The 17,358-nt window shown below is 40.4% G+C and overlaps 1 protein-coding gene and 1 non-coding gene across 6 annotated transcripts in view; one reads left to right on the top strand and one right to left on the bottom strand.

Moving 5' to 3' along the window:
- The window catches only part of LOC124953153 (protein vestigial), a 53,965-nt gene that overhangs the window by 13,377 nt on the left and 23,230 nt on the right, over positions 1 to 17,358 (bottom strand). Inside the window, exons 1-5 of one of the 5 annotated variants that reach the window (XM_047504116.1) lie at positions 8,242 to 9,682; positions 7,795 to 8,139; positions 7,564 to 7,647; positions 2,349 to 2,559; positions 2,107 to 2,262 (exon numbers count right to left, since the gene is read on the bottom strand). In XM_047504116.1, coding sequence (XP_047360072.1) covers positions 2,107 to 2,262; positions 2,349 to 2,559; positions 7,564 to 7,596 — 400 coding nt within the window. In that variant the 5' untranslated portion in view covers positions 7,597 to 7,647; positions 7,795 to 8,139; positions 8,242 to 9,682. Of the gene's footprint in view, positions 1 to 2,106; positions 2,263 to 2,348; positions 2,560 to 7,563; positions 7,648 to 7,794; positions 8,140 to 8,241; positions 9,683 to 17,358 lie in introns of those variants that run through there. The other 4 variants (XM_047504115.1, XM_047504113.1, XM_047504112.1 and 1 more) reach the window with 4 other exon arrangements.
- On the top strand, positions 14,292 to 14,373 carry Trnas-uga. The gene has a single exon. It is a non-coding gene; the product is annotated as a tRNA-Ser (tRNA).

The following is a 17,358-nucleotide window of genomic DNA, read 5'->3' as shown; positions in this document are numbered from 1 at the left end:
TACAAACATATATATATATATATATATATATATATATATATATAAATGTAACAATAATTCTAGATTAATTATGTTCGTAAATACGTTTTAGTCATTTGATCAATCAGAAAAATTGCATTCTATAAAATTGCGTTTCATCAAGATTATCTCTCTTAAAAATACACATTTTTAATACAAAAATTCTGTTAACGTGAAACCTTACAAACGATGAGACAGTTTACTATATACGATCTCGATTCCATATCAATGAAATTCTCGATACTCGTTACAACATGTTCAATTCCGTGAGAGCACTAGATCGCACATTGCTTCGATATCGAAGAGATTCCTTAGATTTTAGTTGAGACTCGCAGTTCCTCGGTGGGCGTACAACCAAAAGATTTTAACTGTTACTATATTTTAATCCATATCATCGTCTGACACAGTTAACTTACATCGTTGCCGTTATCGTGGTCGTTTACCTAAATGAAAAAAACCGCATTGAAAGTACCTCGAGAAGCGAGCGCCCAATCGAAAAAAAATTGTGAAGAAAAATAGACAAAGATGGCCCGATTAAAAGCTCTTACACCGTGATAAGTTCATAACGAGCGAATTCTTTACTTGAAAAAGAAATACTAGGCGTCTTATCGAATCTATATTAATTAATGAAAGTTTATAAAAGATTTATAGGAAAATCTGAGAATTTAATAGTTGTTGTCCCTTATAACGGATAAAAAATTATTCTCAAAATTGCTAATAAAGATCTGTAAAAACAAGATGCATATAAATTAATCAGACATCTGGAAAAATCTAAATAATAAGTTCAGAGTATAGCATTTGGTACGAATCGAAAAGTTTATCCACCTTCTCTTTTAGCAAAAGGTCGATCGATAAATCGTAGCTTCGAGGGTCAACGAGAAAAGGATGCTCGATCTCTATACGAAATCCCTTCGTCTCTTCTGTATTCTCGATAAACACGAGAGAAGCTCTCCACTGTTCAGGCAGCGTTCAGACCTTTTACGTACGTTAGCCGGCATACCGCGGCTAAAACTGTCTCCGGCTTTCTCTCTCGCTCTCTCTCTTTCTCTCTCTTTCTCTCTATCTATCTATCCGCCTATCTCCTTCTCTCTCTCTCTCTCTCTCTCTCTCTTTTTCTCTCCTTACCCTCGAGGAGAGGACGGTTTGCGTCGTGCATCTTAAGGCCCGCCAGTGGAAGCTCTTAATTTACCTTTGCTACACTCTCGTGGTCGTGGAGAGAAGCTGAAAGAGAGAAAGAGAAAGAGAGAGAAAGAAAGAGTGATAAAGACAGCGAGAGGAGAAGAAAGACAGCAAGGAGAAAGATAGAGAAAGATAGAGAAAGAGAGAGAAAGAGAGAGTGGAGGTACAGAAGCGAAGGTGCGCAAGGCACATAACAATTAGGTCGTGTTGTCTTGAATTCTAAGCAGGCTAGTGAACTGATCCTGAGCACCGAGCGCGGGATAAATGCGGCCTTAAACGACACCGATATAGACGGACCGCTAACGTCGTTCGCGCTTGCCAAATCCTCTACCATCCTCTACCCCACCTCCAGCTTCTTCTTATTCTTCTTCCTCTTTTTCTTTTTTCTTCCTCCTCTTCCGCCTCAACGACAATCCCGCGATCCCCGGCGCGATGTTCCACGATCTTCTCCGACTTCGAACTCTCCCTACCCTGTGTCACCACAGAGTCAGGTTTTAAGTCTTCGAGTACCGACAACGACGGTACGATTGTTACGGGCCTTGTTAGCGTTGTCGCAAGCTAATGGTGTACTTTATTACCAGGGTTTCGCGCTTCCTTCCAAAAGACGATGCTGTCGTGAATGCAAGACGAGATTGAACGTTAGCAACCTCTTTTTCATGTATTCCAAAACGCTTTTCTTTGGTACTTTGGTTTATTCTGGACTAGCACTTGTTACTATTACTCTATATCATCCAGTTAATTTTCTTATAAACATTAATATAAACCTATTGAAACCATAATATGAGATAAATTTATATGTACGAAGAGGCAATACGATATCCTAAAATTAATCATTCTTTTTATATCTATTTTGTCACCTATCGATACTCATGCATGTTAACAAATTTGAAACAAGATTTGGAAACATACCTTTGGGCTTGTCATGAGCCAGTGCCCTTTGGAAATGTTCCTCAACCTCGGATGCGGCATCCCCCCTGTAATGAGTGAAGACAACGCAGTTCGCGCTAACATATTGCGCCCTACTCTCACCATCATCCGAATCCTCCGCCGCTGTAGCAGCCCCTACTAAAAGTCAATTGAATCATAATCATACTCTAACTATACTAAAATCAATCCTATTTCAATGATCGCAATTATTATTTATAACATACCGTCTGTCGATCTGTCATCGTCGAGAGTTCGCGAAGGCTGCGATGTAGTAGTCGCGAGAGGTGGTCGAGGTTGAGGAGTTGGTCGAGGTGATGCTGGACTCGGTGCTGATCCTACCGAACCCGCGCTACTTGGTTGACCTTGCGGTACACTACCTCCACCACCACAAAGTTCCAAACCCGCCGCTTCCAGAGACCTTTGGTGTACGTTCAACTATAAAAATAAAGATGAGAGTCATTACTGGCGCGAGTATTATAAAAGATTGGCACATTGGTTAGATAATAGGCCATACTGTGACTCGCTTTCTTATTCTGAACCTCTTATCGAATCAACGACAAAGTACTAAAGCTGACTACTTGAGACGAGTCCAATAACTATGTCGACATATTTGTTATTGGCTTGTTATTGCAACCCTGAACACATTATAATATATTGACGCAACGCGTCATACTTGAAGATTCAACGTTGATGTGCAGAATCAGACGTTAATTCCGAGTTCTCGGGATAGTTTTAATAGATTCGTTTAAGAGACCTCCGATGCCAAAGGACAAGTCAAAGAGGGAGTGAAGTGAGATCCATTGAGCACATAGCGACGCCGGCCGTCGGCGTCCATTGCATCTCCCACCCTTCTTGCTTAGACTGCAAATAACGCGAGAGCTATGCTATGCGTACCGGCATCGTCACGGCCGCTGGCAATGAGACCAAATAGGACGTAATGCTCACTATTCATTAGATCCTAGCGATGCAAATGCCACGCCGGGTCAGGGTATTCTGCTTGAATTTTTTTGACGACAATCCTACACGTACGCAATTGAGAGAGAGAGAGAGAGAGAGAGAGAGAGAGAGAGAGAGAGAGAGAGAGAGAGAGTCGGCCAACTATTCGACCGAGAACGAATCGTCGAAAGGTCCTTTAGCCATTTCGTTTATTGTCGATTAACATAGCGAGAGACTCGCTCTTAGTGAGTCACTGCAAGTAAGCAGCATAAGAACACTATTGTGGCGAGGACTAATGGGGAAGTCAAGTCGAGGATTCACATGATATTCGTTATATCCTACGCGAGGGTTTCTCGTTCAAGGTGTTTCGCCATTACATCGATCCTGGAGATCGTTCCGAACACGATCGTAATGACCCGAGGAACCGCAGTGCTAGTACGTGCCACTTGCATACCTGCACGACGCGCGCAACACGATGATAAAAGACGCGCATTTACGGGAGCGTTTCCAACGCACGCATCCCAGCCCGTATACATTCCCAGTAGCCATTGTTGTTTCGAAGAGCTACCGCCTATAAATCTGAGAAGTCTTCGCGACGGGACGATGGGCTTCTATGATTTATCAATTGTGTCTGATCAACTTAGAACGGTGTACCGATCAGTGAAATACATATAATAAATCTCATATACTTTATATCATTTAAGTTCATATCGTATATTCAATGTTGGCAAATCGTCAATTGTACCAAAATATTTAACAACTTTTCATATAAAAGTGTATCACGTCATATTTCTAAATAAAAGTCTCCTAATGAGACTAAAAGAATGCATTATTTTCTTTATTTCTCCACCCCATTTATCCGATCCTTTTATAAGACAAACAGCGAGCTTCATCGCTTCTTCCAGCGTTATCTTCTTCATCTATGCTAACACGGTTGGACTTTAATAAAACACCCGATCCAAGAAGCCCGTCCATTATCACGTTACGATCTTAGTCTTCTCTAAAAAAAAGTCCCATTCGTTTTATCAACAAATCGCCTATCGAGCCAAGCTATTTCCGAATCGGCATCATCCAACTTATAGAATGGACGTTTCTAAATGGCGATAGACATTGGAGGAGAACAAGAAGGTTCCTCCTGAGTAGTCGTCGCGACGCCTTGGTTCCCTTCGTTCGTCGCTGGTTGACAGGGAGCCTTTCGGCGTATATATCGAGCCAACCACGTACCCCGCCTAACCAATTACGTCCATACATCAGTGGCGGGTAGAGGCGCACGGAAATAAGCTGACGGTGATGTATGCTCGCACTGCACACACGAGGATGAGCGGGGGTGCAGGAGTGTGCTGCTCGAAAGCTCAACGAAGACGAAGACGAAGACGACGACGACGACGACGACGACGACGACGACGACGACGACGACGACGGCGAGATGTTATCATTATCTACTCTAATAAAGCCGGACTCTGCATTCCATGTGGTAGTACATCACCGCCACGATTTTCAAAGTGCCGAGATAGAAAGAGAAAGAAAAAAAGAGAGAGAGAAAGAGAGAGAGAGATACAGAGAGAGAGAGAGAGACAGAGAGAAAGAGATAGAGAGAAAGTTTCGTAAAGAGAACGTCGAGTGACGAGCGCTTTCCTGGCGATTTCACGGAAAGTACACTCGATCACTCGTGTCCTCCAACTCAATGACATCCTCCTCGTCGTTTCCTCATCTTCTCTTTATCCACCATTCGCGGAATCTTTCGTAGAAACTGGTCTGATCGAAGAAGTAATAGAAAAAGAGAGCTAGACTTACTTGCAAATTTACTATTGAAAAATTATTACCAATAGAGAAAAATTAACGTTTCAAATGTCTTCGACGATAACGCTTCAATAGCAAATTATCTGTACGAGATGACGAAGTATACCCACGTGCAGATACAATATCGTTTGAAAATCCCGATTCAATTACATTGGATTGCATGGGGCTAAAGAAGACTCATCATTTACGAGGATAAAAGTATAAAAGAGATAAAATCGAGGATCAGCGAGCCCTCCATAGATTACCACCGGTGGAACATCTAGTGTTGCTTGGACGACAATGTGGTAATTAATCGAAGCAAGCCTGCTTCCAACAACCTCCCGTTTCCCTATCTCTCTTTTTCTCTCTTTCCATCTTTCTTTCTCTCTTACTTCTTCAAGGCGCACTGGCTTCCTTCGAAACGGTCCACGTCCTCCACAGCTAAGAAGGAGAAGGAGGTGGTGGCTGTAGCTGTGAGCGAGAGAGAATGAGAAAGAGAGAAAGAGAGAGAAAGAGAGAGAAAGAGAGAGAGAGAGAGAGAGAGAGAAAGAGAGAGAGAGAGAGAGAGAGACGGAGAAAGCTGCTCGCGGCCTTTCAAAGCATTCCAAAGCACGAGCGCCTCTTCCACTCGACCTTAGCCCACCCCACTTCCAACCCCACTCGATCCCACCACCACCGCCACCACCACCGCCGTCTCCGCGCCTCTGTCGAGTCACTTCGCGAGAGGCAAAGCCCGCGTCTTTATTTCTTTCCCTTTTGTCTTATAGATCTTTGAATCTCTGTATCGGGGTCCCACTCTTCCCGTTCCAGCCCATTAAAATACTTGATGCCTCAGCGAGGATTTGAATTTACGATTGTCTCACCGATTCGATTGCGAAAATCGAATTTGCACTTCTACCAATTACCGTGCAACGAGCGATAAAATGAAAAATAAAGAAAAAGAATTCTTAAGTCTGTAGGTTTACAATTTGAGTATAGTGTAAAAAAGCAATGTCATCTGAAGGAATTAAATTTGGACGATTACATTCGTCACAGGCAATCGGTGTTGATGGTGTAAAAGCGGACAGCTCACATCGATTCGAAAGGAGATCGGCGGCTTCGCGAGATCTTTCCTTCGATTCCCACATCAATTTAAGTCAAACCTGTAAGAGGGAGATCTTCGTCAATCCACTCTCTATCTCACTGTCTCCTTCTTTCTTGTCCACCTTCGTGGAACAGTAGCCCGAAAGGGAGGAAAAAGATTCGAAAGACCGAAGAAAGAAAGAACGAACAGAGAAAAGAAGAAGAAAAAGAGAAGGAGAAAAAGAGGGAGAAGAGATTTAACTGTGGAGAGGGTATAGAAACGTAGGGAGACGGTAACAAGCTACCATACAGCCACGGGGTATCTCGCAATTTGTTTGCCGGACACGACCATTCGTCGACACGATTCTCCTATCTTCCACGAAGATGAGAGAAGTCCGCGTCCTCTCGCTCTCGCACTCTCAAAGCCTTGGATTACGACTATCGATAAGGTACCGCTGAACGAGTTCCCTTTAGTTAAGTTTAGTTCATTAGCAAACCCGCCAGGTGGACGATGGAACGATTCCCCCATCCGTTCGACAAATTACAACGAGATCGTCTCCACCCCTTTCAATTCCCACTCCTCCTCTCTTCACCAAAGTGCACCTTCGTCTCTTGGAACTTTAAGATCCTTCAAGGATCTTCTCAGAATCTCTATTTGACGTATTCTTATTATTAAAATTTCATATTCCGTTATCTGTAGATCTTATATTTATATTTTATTTCACGAACTGTTAATTAAATGTTAATTAATGCATTAAATGAGAAAAAGTTGAAACACCTTTTAAAGATCAGTATGTTGCGATCAAATAGAAAAACTTCATGTTCTTCTATCATTGTGCTCGTTGATAAAAATTATAAGAGACATCAAAAATAATTCAGTGAGGAATTTCAAGCTCGTGTAGATTATAGCAGACGGTTAGATGCTATCGATAGACTCCCAGGTATTTTCTCCTAAAAGTGGAAGCGATTAATGAACCTTCTCGCGCCGGTATTAACTACTCCTTTACAAACGTATGGATATAGGCTTTATTTTATAGGAGCGTTTAAGCTCTAGCGCGCGTCAACAGATGACTAAACGGTGCACCGCCCGCCGATAACGATACGCATCGGTAAAAAGAGAAGGGAGAGAAAAAAGATGGAACAGGTTGGTTTCGTGTAAACTCACGCGGCGAGTAGAAAAGAACAGAGGAAAAGAGAGGGAGAGCTTTTGAGTAATATCGCCGACTCTTTATATAAATGTATAAACATATCCAAGAGCACGTTTGACTGAGATTATCTCCTTGTTATGGAACCATAGGATATGTCTAAGTGATCAACAAGTCAATGCATTATTTAATCTTTCTTGTTAACGCAAATATTCACTTCTTTCAAAAACTTTTGAACATCCTATGTATTCTCTTTTCCTTTGAACAACTTTAACGTTTAACTTTAACGTTTATCCACACAAAATTCGATTTTAATGAGCTAATCAACGAACGTAAGATTACAGGATCTTAATGGATTCATCGTTATTGAAGTTTATAATAATTATTACTTTAGAAATGCCGAAAATTAGCTACCGGCAGAAGATTTTACCAGTTAAATGTTAAGTGGTGTAGTGTGTTAATGAGCTAACTTCGTGGGAATTGTAGTCTGTAGATTCGCCAGAGAATCTCCTCTTACCTTATTCGATATTGTCTCTTCGAAGTCGGTCATCCCTGGAAAGGGACTAGTAAGTTGATTCTTCGAAGTTTCTCTCAGAGGACACTAAGATAAAGAGAAAGAGAAGAGGTGAGGCTAAAGGCTGACTAAAAAGCCGGCACGGGACCGTCGAGATAGCGGGTCGAGAAAGCGTCTTTAGTGTCCGTTATCAGACCTGATCCGATACGGTCACCAATAACTTGAGCTACCTACCGCAGAGCCCGTAGTAAAGGTTATCCTTGTCGGAGCTACCGGTCGAGACCATTACGAACTTATTACTATGTACCTTCCCTCCGACGCTTATTGAAAGTTCGCGCTCGGCAATAGTTGTCCAATAAAAACTCTCGCTTTACGTTCATCGTTGTAATGCCGGTACCGCGAGACCGAGCACAGACCGACATGCATAACTTAATGCACTTTATCGGAAGCCTGTTTCTTTCCCTCTCTCCTTCTTGTCCTCTCTTGGACCACCTGTCGTTTCGATGACTTTCTGTCGGATTTCTTCTAATAGGGTTGTTCAATAATATGATGCCATGGAATATTAGTCGAGAGCCATTTCTATATGTTTCGCAAAAATTATGAAAATAAATTTGTTTTTATTATATTTCAAGTAGTAGAAGGAAAATATAAAAAATCCTTTGAAAAGATTAGTTTTATTACCTGACTGACCGGAGGAAAATTCTGAAACGAACGATTTTCTTAAAGAACCTTGACCCAGTTTAGGCTCTCTAGTTGATATTGGAAAAAAAAAAGAAGTAATACCAACTGGAATCATTTTCATTCGTTTCAAATCTTTAATTGATCTTTTAAGGTAGAAATCATCTGATTTTTACACTTCGAAAGTCCATTCTCGTATTTTGCTTAATTGTGCATTAATTAGCCTGCTAATTATAATCTCCCGAAAATCTTGTCTTCGAGGGTAATGTCTTGTTATTTAATATCGAATATCCTTCGATAGTTTGGACATTTTTCGTTAAGCAAATCGTGAAAGTAGGTAATAATTAAAACATAGAGCAATCACGCGAAACGCTTCGTTTCCTTATGAGCAGTGCGCGATATATGCATTCCTACTTGACATTTCATTGCATCAAATAGCACTCGAACCACTCTAAGAATTCCATGAATGTCTACCATCGGTCTGAACAGGTCGACACGCGTGATTTTCTGCGAAGATCGCGGCGGTCCATCGTTATCGCAATTTTTTACGCTCGACCTCTTGACTCCGATCGACGGCTTTATCGTCTTTGTCTGATAATAGCTCTGATATTCAGCCGATTAGTGATTTCATCGCGAATCATTCTTTTAACCCTTTATCATTTCGTACTTTCTAATGGAATTTAGCCGCAAAACTTTTTTAATAGAAGGTTGAAGCTTCCACGATTGCGGATTTAAAATATTTTCTTTTTTTTTCTTTTTTTTTTTTTTTTGCAAGATTCGCAATACTAAAAGATTCAGGTCGATCATGAGATTAAAAATCAAAATGAAATGCAATGTGCGACACCGTAGCACGGAAATTTTTTCCTCGACTGAATGAAAAACTTATGATTCATTACGAAGAAACCGAGGTTAGATCTAAAACCGCAATCCTCTCTTTTCCCTCTCTTTCTTTCTTTCTCTTTCTTGGACGGAGGTCGCGATTCAATAAATATTGATCGGTCGACCGATCGCGAGGCTACTGTCAAGCGACATCAACTTGACTTTTCTCGCATAACTCGAAGACCTTTCCACAGCGCACGAGTGTGCTAGACTCGATAAGTTTTTTTTTTTTCGTGGCTAACAGTATCGCGTTGCCCTCGTTGCAAGAGGTATCGAGGACATGTCCGTTCCTTTTGAATGCAGCGAGGTCTCCTTATTACGGGAAGTACTGAAAAGATCGTTTTCCAACTTGAACAGAGATGAACGAGAGGTCGAGAAGAGTTCAGACAAAGCAAGAACAAATGACCGAGATTATGAAATGTTTGATGCATATCTGCAATAGGATTAATTGTTGATTGAATCCTCTGTATGATTAATCATCGTCCAATCAGTTAAATAATATTTTTAGGATAAAAATAAAATGATTATTTCAATAGCTATTTGATCAACAATTTAACAAAGTACAATAAACTTTTCAGAAATATATTCGGAAAAATAGATAGATAAACTCCATGAAATGGCGCCGGTTGATCGAATGGAATGCAATTGAGAGAAAACAAAGACCGTACGAAGAGTAGCAGCAACGACAACAGCAGCAGTAGCCCTTTTAGCGCGTGTCGCAAAGAATGGCGCTCCTAGACTAAAAACGGAACAGCGCCAAGGAATGCAACGTTGCAGCACACCTTGCTTGCTCTCGAACATAAGAGAATCGTTCGAGCGCGCGCGCGCGAGCACGCGATCGAGAGAAGACGACATAGTCGGCCGTGCGTGAGATATGGCATCGTCGTACCGATAATTGTCGTACATCCCAACAATGCCGTGACAATTCCACTGTTGTCGTGCGACTTTGCGTCTTCAAGGAATGACGTGTCATTTTTCTTCCTTGTTCGTGTGGTACGACCCTGATAAAATTAAACCTGTTCGATGTATCTTCAAAAATTGAACTATCCTTTCTAAGTTCATTTGGAAAATATGAGATTTTGAATTTAAAACTTAGTATCAATAATCCATGTAACTTTAACAAATTTGAAGAGAGTGAGAAGGGCAAAGAAGATCGATCGTTTTTAAAAGATTTTAAAAGCATTACGAGGAATGTGAATGAAGATAGTATACTGTCTCGTCTACGTTGTGATTATTTACTCATTGTCAAGTCTATGCCGATCGTTGTTTCGTTCGAAGGATGGTCCTCGAGGAATACGAAATAGCAAAGATCGTTTTGCACGGAAGACGCTTTGCTACTTCAGCGATTAATGGCGTCCTCTTGGCGACCGTAAATAACAATAAACCAGTTCAGTGGAAGCCGTGCATCTTTGCTAAGCTTCGTCGCGTGGCTTCCGCGATTCTGAGAAGTATTCGAGGCTGTTTCACCTCGTCAACGCGTGTGACGAGCGGCGATTAATTTTCGCGGACACAAATCACGAGTGTCGATACGATCTCGAGCTGAAGAATCGAATCGAGAGCTCTTGAAGAGAAGGAGGAGATGCTCGAGGATAGATTCCCATTGGCGTCGCATGTCTTCCGAAAATCTACACTTATATTTTTCCTAAAGTATAAAATATTAATGAAAAAAAAAACTATTATATGAAAGATACAATCGTTTCATTTATTAATCATCCTTCAATGAACTTTGATCATCGAAAGTCATTTGACACAATAGTTCATAAATTACACATTTCTCCAATCTTAATTTCATCGAAATATCAGAAGATTACGTAGCTAAATCCAACAAATGATTTTTCATTTTTGTGAAGTGCTGCGCTCATGGGGATAGAAATAGGTCTGTAAAAAAAAAAAGAAAGGAGAATAAAAAAGAGAAATAGAGAGAAAGAGAGAGAGAGAGAGAGAGAGAGAGAGAGAGAGACAGAGAGAGGCGCCTCTTTGACGAGCGTAGAGTGGCGTAGAGCGGAGAGAAGTTACGCGTCTCGATGGAAACTGGCTCTCTCGAAGGAAAACCTTATTCAATTCAATTCTAATGTGTCGGTGGTACCGGAGGCGAATAGCATTGCATTCGAGATCGCGGCTACCTTTCCATCCGTCCGTCGATCCACTAGGAGGAGAGCTGGTACGGCGGTAAACCATTCGCCGTTGGTTTCACAATCGTCCAAATGATGAGAGTATTCTCACCACGTTTCCGCGACAACGGGTATTACGGATCTTCAAAGGAACAGTCCGACATCGGTGAGCCGAGTCTGCCATCGTTAATATAAATTACACCCACCATGCCTGTTGTCTCTGATACTCTTATACGCACACATAGTTCCTATGCGTTTGCGAGCACGTTTATAGGTAGGATCTAAACGTTTTGCTCGTCAAAGGAAGAAGGAAGACAGGAGGATAGTGAAACATCGAAGACTCTGAGACGCCTTGCCATATTAGCGAGGAGAGATACCAAGGAATGTCTATAATTTTACGAGCGTCTTTAATATGCGTTTAGCTTCCGCCGCCATCGCCTTGCCAAGAACTTTGTCGTTGTCGGTAGCTTCAAGATGCAAGCTTCTATTCTTTGAAAAAAAAAACATATCCAGCTTGGTATGCCTCTTTCTACGACATTTTCTACTTAACCTTTGAACCTACACATTCGACCGAGTCAGGTGCATTCCACCTGCCGATGTGATCGTTTGCAAAAAGCTCCTACCGTTGAATTGCCCAATCCATCATTTTCCCTCATATTACAAACGAGTCTGCGATGAATGACTGAAAGAATTGTTGGATATATGCTAACCTAATTCAACGCAATGAATTAAGCGTTATGGATTTTAAAGTTATGGCATATTTTATTACAAGCTAATCTAAACATGAAGGAATTACACGACATAATATAAAAATATGACTGTATGTTTGTACAGTACATACGTATGTTCACACAGTATGTTTGTTCAGTATGTACATACGTATGTTTGTACAATATGTGTATATCTGTTTCTATATTATACGTATATTTCTTTACTCATGTATACTGCTTTTAATCATTTTTCTATCTTTATCATTAATTACAACGGATCGAAAGTTGGTAAAATAATCAAGATTCGTAATTACCAGAGAAAGGAAATTAATGCGATTACGACCAGTCGGCCATACTTTGTCGATTATGCACTTAAATGGGAACTCGGGAAGTCGCATAGGCTAGTAAAAAGCGCGGCCCTTCACCTGTCACTTAAAACGAGTCGAGTCGCTTTCGCGTTCCATACTCGTTCTGCACCTTGAGTAATAATAAATATTCCTTCCTTCCGAGTGCGGACAGCGGATCGTGAAATCAGAAAATTCACCTGGACGAGAGTCGACGATGGAGCTGATCCTTGGCACCTGCGGACTCCGACTTCTTTCAAAATCGTTTGTATTATTCTTAACGATATTCTTATACAAACAATAATATATTAAAGAAGTTATTACAACTAATAAAAGTTAAATGGAAAAAATTTTTCAAAATGAATAAGCTATTCTGATCAATGTTACATTCGAAGAGGAAATGTTCGGAATGAACAGAAGGATTATTTAAAAATAAAAATATTCGTTCTAGAGAAGAGAGTCTTAGGTTGCTAGCATGGTTCAGTTGGTCGAGAGACGAGAAGAACGAAGACAACACTGGCAGCAGCCAATGACTCAAAGCTCCACTCGGAGACTGTCGATTCGTCACTGTCAGCTGGCGCAATGTCACGAGCGCCCGAGATGGAGGCGGACGATTATGAGAGTGAAAAATGATCCGCGAAAAGCTGTTGCATTCCTTTCGTTTATTCCCTCCGGAGGGATACGTACTCGTGGTGGGATCCTGTCTTCTCGATTCTACGATGCTTCGGAAAACAATGGATTGAGGCAGCACCCTTTTTTACGAAGGGCACCATCAGGACGGACATTTGCTACTTGGAGATATGCAAATTAACGTAACAAGATAAAATCTAAGATCTCTCGATAGTTTTCTTATTTTCCGATATAGAGATCCGCAGACTTTATCCATCTTCGTTAGCTACTGTCTTTTTCGCGTTAAAGATGTTACATTGTCGCGCATGCATGCATGCAAGCAACTGCAATTAGGATATCGAATTAAAGAATAACGACGACAAAACATGTTCGTTTTACTCGACATAAAGTGGCAATTAACGAGCTCCTTCTGAACATACAATTTTTGCAGCGATCCACACGAGTCGATAAATTGATGGAATTTACGGAACCGACGGCGCATAACTCAAAACATGAAAACATTTAATTATCCGGTGTCATAGCGACCAATCATTTTTTTTTTCTTCACTTACCGATCGCAAGTAGTAATCGGGTTATTAATCAAGTTGAAAACGACGAGGAGCGCATAAAACGGTCACTTTCGCCTTATTAATGCGACGTTCATGTCAAACGCTTTTGAAAGCTTCAATGTCGCTGGCCGTTCATTGTTAATTAACACTTTAATTAACACAGAGAGTCGCGACGTGCTGATCGATTCGACTTATTCTTTATTTCTCTTTCTCTTTCTTCCTCGTGAAATCATTCGATTTATTGACGCCAAAGGAAGTCTCTTCTAAAGGTAAACTTCGTATATGAAAGCTGACATTGCTCTTTTTAACGATCGTAATTAAAGAATTAAACGATGGCTCAATTATCGTTAATGCGGTCGCATATATATATATAACCAACTCGATCATGACACATAGAAACGCCAAGATAGCGGAATAGAAAGAGCCAACTGAAGAAAGAAAAGAAAAGGATTTCTAATTAATTCGCAGTTCATTCGTTAAGATCCGGAAGTACGACCCTATTTGTGAACTCTTGGTATAATTGTCTTAGTTCGGACCGTTTCCCTGGCTAATTGAAATTCTTATCCAAGTAGTCGTACCTTCGCGCCACCGAGAGAAAGAGACCCGAGACTAGAGTTCGCTAATTAATCGATAATTAACCCGTCGAAGACCGCACACATATGTATTTGACTTGTTTGATACAAGAATGGTAACTACGGATTTGTAAAGACTCAGGGAAAGTATACGAAAATCATTAAATCACGTTTCTATGCTAATGATAAAAAAAAAAAAATAAAACACTAAAAATAGAATTGTAACCTTATTAAGATACTAAGTCAGAAGCAAAAAACAGCTGCGGTGTCCGAGCGGTTAAGGAGATGGACTTGAAATCCATTGGGTTCTACCCGCACAGGTTCGAATCCTGTCCGCAGCGAATATTTTTTTTTTATTTTTTTTTTTTCTTAAAGATTTTATATTTTGCCATAATTCAACATCGTACATAATCTACTATTTTAAACATTTTATTATATAAATTGTTATTAATTATTGAGCTACTATCAACTTCGCGAAATGTTTTACTACTTGTTACTTACAAGTAACATTATCTTATCTTTCCGATAAGAGTCGGCGAGTTTCAAGAAGATCGAGAAAAAAAAGTTCAGAAATAGTTAAACGCGTAACAACAAAAATAACATTGTTTAATGAAAGGGAACGATTGAAAAAAAAAAATAAATAAAAAATAGTTATCTCCGCTGTGAAATATAATAGTCGATAACTACGGAACTCGAAACATTTCTATTTGATAATTTATACTCTATTTTTAATTTATACTCAAATAACAATAATAATACGAATACACAATAGTAAAAAGGCAATACACTCGGTAAAAGACAATGTGGCGTTGGCGGCAGCGTCGGAGATCATTTCATACAAATTCTTAGCCAACATCGTTTCTGCCCTTTCGCATTTCTTTCATGTTGTGTTTCTCTCTTTCTCTTTTTCCTCTTGCTCCACCCACCAGTCTCTCTTTTCCGCGTCCATTTCTGGCGTCTAGACGCGTAATTGATGAAACAAAAGGGGCAGCAATTACGAGTCACAATTACGCCAGCTAGGCTTTGCCCTGCTCAGCTCCGCTCGGCTCCTGACCCGTATGCGAGAACGAACATGGCGGCTATATGCTCTTTCCTCCACGCTCGACTCGAGTCAGACTTTTTGATGAAATTATTTCCGCGAGGAGAAGCATAAGGCAGCCAGAAAGGAGAAGTTCGCGAGATTGAAAGCAGCACGATGCCGGAAGTACTGCACGATTTGCTCTTGACTGATGGTGATACTCTTCCTCCACCTTTTTTTTTCCTTTGACATGTTTCGAACGGTTCTGCGCTTCTCGATAAAGAAACAACTTAATATCTTCATGTATTTTTCTAACTAATTATTTGAAAATCGTGGAACAACTGTGCTGGTATGTTATTCACAGCTGCGTGACCATATAAATCTTGAATACATTTGATACGCTATATTCCGTGCATACTTTTAAACGCTCATAAATCCGTATAGTTAAATAAAAAATTTTTGCAAACATGGGATACAACGAAAAACCTACTTGACTGGCAATGAGTCCAGCGATTCGAGAAAAATCCGTGCGTAACGCGAGTTGGCATAAGTTATCAACGTACCGTGGCTTTTGCATAAGCGCTAAGAGATTCTACTTACGATTGTACCATACGTCTCCATTTTTTTTTTTCTTTTCAAATGCTCGTAAAGAAGTCAAGAAGGGATGGAAGGTCATGCCAGGTGCAGCTGCCCATTGTATTGCCGTCGACGAATGTGCAGCAACGATGATCAGCCAAGAGCAGTAAAACGATGAACAAGAAAAAGAAGAGATATCGAAGCATCGAGGCAAATCGACGTGCAAATAAGCCACAACTCTTGACTTTAATCGTTCTCGTTCTGCCATCGAAGATCGCGGTAGTAGCGCGAAAAGGACTAACATAAAAAAGGTTTACAACTTCCATTTTCCTCCATACGTAATCATCAAGGCGGAAAACGTTTTTTCTCCATGTTTCAATAATAAAATAAATAAATGGTGATAGTGTTAATTCTGTTTAAGCTCCTTCCTATACCCATCTCATATTTATTTTTTGTCACATAATCAAATTTTTTATCGCACAAAATTTAATCAGCCTGCAATAAATATCGAAAATTATGCAGAGATGAGTTAAAGGCATGGATGAATTTTATTTTTGTTCCATTGATCTGTTATTAAGAATAGATTATCCCTCACCTTTTAAATTGAATGAAAGACAAAGTGAATCTTACTTTAAGAGAAGGAACGAGGATCTTTACTCTAAGGAACACTCTAAACGTTTTTACCGCAATCTTTGCGTTCGCAAGTTAGCCCCCCCATCAGCAGAGAGGCTTTTCATCGCCTGAATATCGAAGAATTTGTCGCTCGGCTGAAGGCAAGTCGAGCGAGAAGACATCAAAGGATTCCATCCATCCCATACCATCTTCTCCTCTTCCTCCTTTCTTCGCTTCGTCTTCGACGCCACCCTCCAACGTAATAATCATTTATTATCCTGGACGAGTAATAACGAGTACGCCTTGATATTATGAAGTTGCGGAAATTAGGGCTTTGTTTAAAAATTAGCTCAGCCTTCCTCCTCTCTTTGCTTCTCATAAACTTTGCCGTATCTACTGCTCTAACTTTCGAGGAGTTCATGTAAAAAACTCCAGGTCGCTAATGTACCCTAATCATATTCTAGAATATCAGCAAAATTTTATTTCCATTAAAAGGGTAATTAAAATTGAAGATATTTTTAGATGTTCATAGACTTCTCAAACTTTATTTCAAGTATTGATTTCAAGTATTATCTAGGGATAATGTATATAGATCTGGATCAAAATCATAAATATCGTATTTAAATTTGCTTTATCTTATCCAATTTGTATATGCAATTCAATTCGATGAGCATACACGAAAAGAATTATAAATATGTTAAATGAAAAAGCTTATGTAATTGATATAATCGAATTTCTTTTTACAAAATTCATTTCCATAAAAAACAGAAGGCTCAAAGAGATAATAGGTGGTCAGGCATAAATCGATGAAAGTAAAATTCGCGAAGGAATCGTTGCACCGCGCACATTCTTCGCGGACATGGAGACGAGAAGCTTTAATCGTCGGAGGGGCGAAGTCTCGTGCCAAGTCGCCCGATGCAAAGAGAACTCGCGTTTGCAAAACTCGTCAATGAAATAACTGTGCGCCCTGACTGCGAGACGCGCGAAATTGATGAAACTATGCACGATCCGCGAATTCTTCGAGAGTTTGGACGGCACGGACCGGTCGCCTTCGAAGTAAAGAGCGAGAGAGAACGAGATATGAAGAGAGAAAGAGAGAAAGAGAGAAAGAGGAGAGCAG

This window comes from Vespa velutina, chromosome 11 (genome assembly GCF_912470025.1).
Source record: "Vespa velutina chromosome 11, iVesVel2.1, whole genome shotgun sequence".
Classification (NCBI taxonomy): domain Eukaryota; kingdom Metazoa; phylum Arthropoda; class Insecta; order Hymenoptera; family Vespidae; genus Vespa; species Vespa velutina.
The sequence above is the reverse complement of the archived record's forward strand: the minus strand, read 5'-3'. Positions and strand labels throughout refer to the sequence as shown.